Source organism: Orycteropus afer, unplaced genomic scaffold, assembly GCF_000298275.1.
Source record: "Orycteropus afer afer isolate SDZICR_OR568_19922 unplaced genomic scaffold, OryAfe1.0 scaffold00015, whole genome shotgun sequence".
NCBI classification, from domain to species: Eukaryota; Metazoa; Chordata; class Mammalia; order Tubulidentata; family Orycteropodidae; genus Orycteropus; species Orycteropus afer.
The window spans coordinates 2,883,346-2,892,080 of NW_006921602.1; the positions used below are offsets into that span (position 1 = coordinate 2,883,346).

The 8,735-nt window shown below is 37.1% G+C and overlaps 1 protein-coding gene across 1 annotated transcript in view; it reads right to left on the reverse strand.

Annotated features, from left to right (window-relative positions):
• LRRC49 (leucine rich repeat containing 49) overlaps positions 1 to 8,735 on the reverse strand; it is a 328,583-nt gene that overhangs the window by 56,298 nt on the left and 263,550 nt on the right. The window contains exons 13-14 of the mRNA XM_042783131.1: positions 4,521 to 4,758; positions 3,007 to 3,192 (exon numbers count right to left, since the gene is read on the reverse strand). Of these exons, the coding sequence (XP_042639065.1) occupies positions 3,007 to 3,192; positions 4,521 to 4,758 (424 nt within the window). The remainder of the gene's footprint in view (positions 1 to 3,006; positions 3,193 to 4,520; positions 4,759 to 8,735) is intronic.

Genomic DNA, 8,735 nt, shown 5'->3' on the forward strand with positions numbered 1-8,735 from the left:
ACAGGGAGACAGCTCAGGGGGCAGGAGTATATGGAGGGATGGACACTGGGAAGAGGTAACTATGGGGAGGAAGTGGGAGGGGAGCTGTTGCATTGTGATAAACTGTGGTCAATGACATGAGACAAAGTACGTGTGAACTGCTGCTGTATGGAAAGTGAATTTGCTCTGTAATCTTCACCCAAATCACACACACACACACACACACACAAAACCTTGCAAGCAGCCATCTAGATGCAATGATAGGTCTCTCCTTATCCAGAGCAAAGAAGAATGAAGAAAACCAAAGATTCATGGAAACAATTAGTCCTACTGACTGGTACACCATGCGATCCGCAGCCTATACAACTATGAGACCAGAAGTACTAGATGGTGCCCGGCTACTACTGTCAACCACTCGGAGGGGGATCTATGTAGGAGATCCTGGATAGAGAGGGAGAACAATGTTGAACAAAACTCCTAATCATTTGGTGAAAAAAAAAAAAGGGGAGGTGGGACCAGGTTTGCTGGTCTGATAGGGTTGCTGGTCTGATAGGGCCTGATGGAACCACTGAGACTATGGCCCCTAGCTGCCCTTTAGGTCTGGAATTGAACCCACACCTGTGGTTTCCAGCCAAACAAAAGACAGGCATATGAGTTGAACATTTACCTAAGGTAGACACACTCCTTGGAGAGATCAATCATGGGAGAATGAAGAGCTGTTTATGCACAGGGAGACAGCTCAGGGGGCAGGAGTGCATGGAGGTATGGACACAGGGAAGAGGTAACTATCGGGAGGATGTGGAAGGGGAGCTGTTGCATTGGGTAAATTGTAGTCAATGTCATGAGACAAAGTATGTGAACTGCTGTATGGAAAGTGAATTTTCTCTGTAAATTTTCACCCAAATCACAATTAAAAAAAGAGAGAGAGATAGAGAGAGAGAGAGAAAAGGAGAAAAAAAAAAAAAAAGATTATAGCCTTGGAAACCCTATGGGCAACACTACTCTGTCCTATACGGTCACTATGAGTTGGAATCATAGTGATTTTGGTTTGGTTTTAGGAACATTTTCAAAAATTTAAATCACAATAAATCATATTGGTTCTTTAATTCTTCTCTACTTTATCTAATTATATTATACTATTATCTCATATTTCAAAGTTTTATAAAATGGGGTATTCTCCAGTGAATGATCCATGTCTCAGTAAATGTACTATTTAGGGTTAATCAGGGTAAGAGTTCAGCCATTAATGAAGGAGAACACTCATCCATAGCCAAAATAACCATTCCACTTCTAGTCCGAGGATATTTTTAGGATTAATTATTAGGTTCTTCCAAGGACTCACAACCTTTTTGGGGATGTTTCAAGAGATCAAGATTGAATCAAATCTCTTGAGAACCACCTGGAGAAATTAATAGTCATCTGAAGGTTCCAGATCTGCCTCACATCTTCAACAGATGGCTGATACTGTGGTCATGGGCCTGTCATAAACCCAAAAACAAACCCATGGCCACTGAGTCAATTCTAACTTATAGGGATGCCCATAAGGTTTCCAAGGTTGTAAAGCTTTATAGAAGCAGATTGCTTCATCATTCTCTTGTGGAGCGGCTGATGAGTTTGAACCGCCAACCTTCTGGTTAGCAGCCCAATGCTTTAATCACAGTCATCACAGTCACTGTTGATGCAAATTTCTAGATAGCTCCCATAGATTGGCTGAGAGACATCCAGCATCCTAACAGTATCCTGGGATTTTGGAGTTCTAGGCCAGAGGTACCTACAGTGTTATCAGCTGCAGGAAAACTCACTTGCTATTACTACTGTGCTGGCAAAGTTGGTTACAGTTCCTCTTATAATAAGGAGGTCTTATGAATTTCAAGAGATAAAATAATAACATAAATTAAGATAAGATAAATTAATAACATGTTGTTGTTACTGTTGTTAGGTGCCATTGACTTGGTTTTGACTCCTAACAACCCCATGTGACAAAGCAGAACTGCCCCTGTAAAGACTGTGATCTTTACAGAAGCAGATGCCAGGTCTTTCTCCTGCAGCATGGGCTAAATAGGTTCAAACAGCCAACCTTTCAGTTAACAGCTGAGTGCTTAACCATTGTCCAATCAGGGCTCCTTTATAACATTTCAAATACTTCCTATTTGAAAGATGATTTAAATTCAGTTGTTGTTGTTATGTGCCGTTGAGTCGGCCCCGACTCATAGCGACCCCTCCTTGGGTTTCCGAGGCAGTATCACTACGGAAGTAGGATTGCCCAACCTTCCATTAGTTTCTCTCTTTTCTTTCAAAGTAACATCTAAAGAAATCAAGAAATCTTCGAGTAGCTAGTGGATTACTCTCGTGACAAGTTTAGCAGAATCCATCTGAAAATTAACTAATAATTTTCCAGTTATCCAGTGCAGTATACCACAGGAAGCAGGCAGTAATAAGCTGTTAACAAAGCAGAGCAGATGTTTATTTTGCTTCTTTAATTTCATTTTCCTTTTTCTCTCATTTTCATGTTCCTTCTTGTACCTTTCCTCCTATCTTATTTTTCCTTTTTATTTCTTTTTTCATTTATCATTCTTTTTCTTCCCTGTGCATAGTCACTTTTGTTTTCCATTTTATTCTTCCCTTCCTCTGCCATGATCTTTATTAATTGATATTTGGATATTACTTCCCCATCCCCTTTTACATGTCAGGCAGTTTACAAAACAATTTGACAAATACAAATATCACATTACTTATATAAGAGTTCTTTTTTCTGTCATACTAACTTTTTACTTCTCTGATTACTCACAAAGTAAAAATATTTACTATTCATCATAATCTGGTTATTATTGATTTTCAGAATTTGTTTAGTGCTTTAGACATTTTGAGTTAATAGATTTTTACTTGTCTGACATTTTAAATGTCAAGATTACATACATATATTTCAACAGTAAAATTATGATTATTTAAGCTCTTAACCATTTTTATGACCATTTCTCCTGAAAAGGAAAAAAATTTATTCTATGGCTCACTTTGTATTTTGCTTACCTCTGTTCCATTTATTTTCTGCATACTAAAATGGCTCAGCCTAAATAGTACATAGTATTTCCAGAGTGTAAAATTGACAACTGGATTTCCTTGAGGGTCGATTGTCAACTGATCAATGCGACGGAGTTGTGCTAGTGCATTAAATTGCTGCAGCATTACAAGATTTGTTTCCTTGAATTTAAGGTGCTGCAATAAAACACAAATAAGAGCTGAACAATGCATTTAACCATCTTAAAATATCAACATTATACCTTCACAGATCATTCCTCAGTAACTGTATAAACTTTAGGCTTAATGAATATGTTTTCAATTGGATAAAATCAACTGAATATACTACACTCATATAACATTAATGTGTCACTCATCTAATATTGACTCGAGGATGATTTCTCTTCTGCGGAGGCTATCCCCTCATTTATTAACAAACTTAGATTCTTAAAATTTATATAAATATCTAATAATTCAGATTCTTGCAGGAATTACAGATTCTTTACCCTTTACACTGACATTAAAACTACAAAGAAAAGAATGGAAATAAAAATCTTAGGATATTCTAAACATAGGACAAGGCTCCTGGGAAGAACTACTTAGCCATTATCACCCGTGTCCTGCCAACAACTATGCAGGCTAGTTAAACTGGCTATGGGAAAATCAAATCACTATAACTAAAACACTAATGCAAGTTTTCCGTCTGTGAATTTGAATGCTCTGTTCTAAACATACTGGCTCCACTTCTACACATCTTCTTTAGGAAGGATGAAGTAGCATAAGGAAAACACCATAAAAGGACAGGTGAGGAAAATTACTTGGCTAACAGAGAAAAACACAACTATAATAAAAACTCAAGAGATAACTCATTATGAAAATCGCAGTTTCTCAAGTGCATATTAATTATAATACAAAAACCAAAACTCACTCCTGTCGAATCAGATCCGACTCATAGCAGTTTCCAAGGTGGTATCACTATGGAAGTAGATTGCCCAGTCTTCCTTCTGAGGAGTGGCTGGTTGATTTGAATCACCAGCCTTCTGGTTAGTAGTCAAATGCCTTAGGCACTATGCCACCAGAGCTCCCAATTATAATATAATAAAACCATAATTGGAGAAGGCTGACTTCTCAAAGTAATTTTAATAAATTACTGAAATTATTCCAAAGGTTGTTAGGGGATTATTGTAAAAGTGGTATAATAAATGCATATGCCCCATCAATAAATGAATTTGTACTTTAGGGTCCTGTTGAATGTTTTATAAGGTAGAAATATATAACGTGAATAAATTTATACTATCCTCTTTACTCCATAAAGAATCATTTTTAGAAAGAAATTTTCTCCTATCAACTGAAAACTGGAAGGTCATTTATAAACACTAACTTAAATCCCAGCTCCAGAAAATCTATTCAAAAGCTTAGCTTCCCTGAGAGAAACTGCATAAATAAAAGTTAAAACAGATCTTTGGCCTGAAAATACAAGTCGTGACTGAGACTAACTGAAATATACTACTAAAGGAAATGTTTACCAGAGAATTAGGAAATTTAATCTTCAATTTGGGGAGCACTTGGACGATTTCATCAAATTCTATGAAAGTGAAGGAGACCGTTGTGACCATTCCTGCTGTTTGAACACTCCAATTCCGATCCAGAGATTCCAATGCTCCTGAGCCATAGAGGGAAAGGGTATCCCCATCCACTTCCACAAGGTGTGTGTCTGTGACAGATAAGCCTTGCAAAGCACTGATGAGCCCTGAGTCTAGAGACCTGGAAAACCAAAGGCACAATTTCATGAACTTTTTCTGAAAGTTTTATGAGCCTCTACTCTTATAAAGTAAATATCATAATATAAAGACCTCTTGGAAAATCTCTTTGAAATGTAATATTGAGTTTTTCTTTTCAATAATCATATCCAGAGCATCAAAGACTAATTTTCAGCAAAATATTTGGAATATTTGTATCCTTCTAACATTTATTTTAATTCAAAGAGAGGCACATTATGAACAACAACAAATCCACATTTAAACCCAAAGTATTTATATCAATGAAAGATAATTGATATTCTGTTTTAAAACAACCCATTTACTACTGTATCATAGGTAGCTTTTCATGTCAAAATAAATAGGTTTTCCTAATCTACAAAATATTCTAGTTTAGCTGGAAAAAAAATGAAAAACTGTATTTTTCATAGTAAGAAATATGTGAGATAAAAATAGATGTATAAAAATTTGGAAAAACAAATACCTGTTAGTAATACTTCCTCAGAGATTGGATTAAAGGAGAAATTCTATCTATTTTTTAATATGTCAGTGTTGTTTGATATTTTGCAAGTATACACTACAGATATAATCAGTAAAATCAATGAGAATATCTTCCGCATTTTGAAATGATTTAAAAATCCACTATTTACTCTATGTTACACATATACAAAATCATTTCCATACTCTATTGAATATGGCAACTGTTATTTCCAAAATAAGAGCAACATTGCCTATAAGAGGCTGTCTAAATGATAATCATAAAAGAAAAGAAATAGCTCTATCCAACTGAACCTTTTTACTGGGTGAATGGAGACTTAACTATTTATTTTGTTGTTGTTAAGTGCCATCGAGTCGTTTCCGACTCATAGCGACCCCAAACTATTTATTTTACCCAAGCTCAAAAATGAAACAATGCTTGGCTTTTGTTCTATGTGCTTTCATTCTGGGAATTTTGCTTTCAGGCAGTACTTATTTGCCCTTACTGAAATTAATGGTTTGCCCTTGCCTCTATGCTCTTATGGACTTTTATACACTCCTCCAATACAGCATTTCTCACATTGTGTATAGTTACATGTTTATAATCTGCCTCTTCTACCACACAGTACTTCCTTGTGCTGAAGACTATATTCATTTTGAGAGGGCTCTAGAGCTTAGTAATAATTGGCTTTTCCCAATATATATTGAGTGAATAAAATATTAAAGATGTTTATGTATGCAATCCTGCAATAACAGTTATAACAATAATCTACAAGTGGATACATTACATAGACACTCAAGCTGAACAAGGATAGGAAGGCAAATGGGATTATTTGTTGTTGTTGTTGTTAGGTGCCATCAAATTGGCTCCAATTCATACAGACTGTGTACAATAGAACCAAACACTGCTTGGTCCTATGCCATTCTCATAATCCTTTCTATACTTGAGCCCATTGTCCCAGCCACTGTGTCAATCCATATCATCAAGGGCCTTCCCCTTTGTCACTGACCTTCTACTTTACCAAGTATGATAGTCTTCTCTAGGAAATGTTCCCTTCTGACAACATGACCAGAGTAGGTGAGAAAAAGTCTGGTCATTCTTGCTTCCAAGGAGCATTCTGGCTGCACTTCAACCAAAACAGATTTGTTTGTTCTTCTGGCAGTCCATGGTATTTTCAGTATTTTACTCCAACACCACAATTCAAATGCCTCAATTCTTCTTCAGTCTTCCTTACTCATTTTCAAGCTTTCACATGCATAGGAGGCAACTGAATATACTATGGCTTGGGTCAGGCACACCTTAGTCTTCAAAGGTACATCTTTGCTCTTTAACACTTCAAAGAGGCCTTTTGCAGCAGATTTGCCCAGTGCAATATGACATTTGATTTCCTGAAGGATGCTTCCATGGGTGTTGACTGTGGATCCAAGTAAAATGAAATCTATGAGAGCTTCAATCTTTTCTCCATTTATTATGATATTGCTTATTGGTCTAGTTGTGAGGACTTTTGTTTTCTTCATGTTGAGGGGTTATCTGTACTGAAGACTAGTTTTTGATCTTCATCAGCATGTGCTTCAAGTCATCTTCACTTTCAGTAAGCAAGACTGTGTTATCTGCACATTGCAAGTTGTTAAAGAGTCTTCCTCCAATCCTGATACTGCATTGTTCTTCACAAAGTCCAACTTCTCTGAATATTTGCTCAGCATACAGATTGAGTAAGTGTAGTGAAAGGATACAACCCTGACAAACACCTTTCCTGATTTTAAAACATGAAGTATCCCCTTGTTCTGTCTGAATGACTGCCTCTGGTCTAGGTATAGGTTCCTCATTAATTCCCATTATAATGGGTTCTGGAATTCCCATTATTCACAATGTCATCTATAATTTGTTATGATCCACACAGTCAATTTATTGCATAGTCAATAAAACACAGGTTAACCTCTTTCTGCTATTCTTTGCTTTCAGCCAAGATCCATCTGACATTAGCAATATTGTCCACCATTCCATGTCCTCTTCTTAATCCAGCTCAAATTTCTGGAAATTCCCTGTCAATATACTGTTACAACTATTTCTGAATTATCCTCAGCAAAATTTTAGTTGCATGTGATATTAATGATATTATTTGATAGTTTTCACATTCTGTTGGATCACATTTCTTTGGAATGGGCACAAATATGGATATCCTCCAGTTGGTTGACCAGCTATGTTTTCCAGATTACTTGGCACAGACGAGTAAGTGCCTCCAGCACGACATCCATTTGTGAAAACATCTCAACAAGTATTCCATCAACTCCTGGAGCCTTATTTTTTGCCAATTCCTTCAGTGCAGCTTGGACTTTTTCCTTCAAGACCATTGATTCTTTTGTGTGTGTGTATAAAACTATGGCAATCACCAAAGCAATGTTTAATAACACTTGTGTAAGAGCTACCCGCCCCCCCCTCAAAAAAAAAAAGGAATGAAAGGTGTTGTCAGAGGGCCGAATAGAATGATTTCTAACCATTGTGGGGCAGGGTGGGTGTCAGAGGGTTCTTGAGAAACTTATCTTCTTTCCATGAGACGTTTAATTTAAATGGAAACTTGAAACTGGAATAGTTAGAATAGGAGAAAGAAGAGCCTTCCAAATTTTGAGATTATCAGTGAAATGCTAAAGAACAGTACAAGGGCCAGCTGAGAAGCATGTTGAGCCTGGTATTACTGGAGTGTGAAGGGAAGAGAGAGGTTAATTTTAGGATTTTGCAAAGAGCCGCCATCCAAGAGTGTTAGACAAGGAAATGCCACGATTAGATTTGCCTTTGGCTGCTATACAGAGACTGGGTCAACAGGGAGAGACAGGAGGCAGGGGATCATTCAAGCAGGAAATTATGGTGGCTAGGAATGCAGGGGAAAGAACCAGGAGGGTATTAATTTTAATCATTATTTTGTATTGGCTGCATTGAATTATAGTGCCATTATGAAAAAAAATGATAATTTTTCTTCATTTTAAGCCCACTTAATGAAAAAAGGTCTGGCAATCTACTTCTGAAAATCATCCAATGAAAACCCTGGATGGATCACAAGGATTCAATATGCAGTAGGACTGGGCAGCATTTTGATCTGCTGTGTACAGGATCTCCATGAGTCAGGGCCATGAGTCACTCCACTGAAGCTAACAACTGTTTGACAATTTCCTTAGAATAACTAAATCACTTCATGAGAGACCATGAAGATTTTTAGGGTTTTTGATACTGCCAAATTGCCTTCTAGGAAGGATATGTCAATTTCACTCTGAAGGTTGGGTAATCTACTTCTGTATTGATACTGCCTTGGAAACCCAAGGAGGGGTCACTATGGGTCAGATCCCACTCGACGGCAGTGAGGTGTTGTGTGTGTGTGTGTGTGTGTGTGTGTGTGATTTGGGTGAAAATTTACAGAGCAAATACACTTTCCATACAGCAGTTCACATACACTTTGTCTCATGACATTGACCACAATTTACCACAATGCAACATCTCCCCTCCTACTTCCTCCC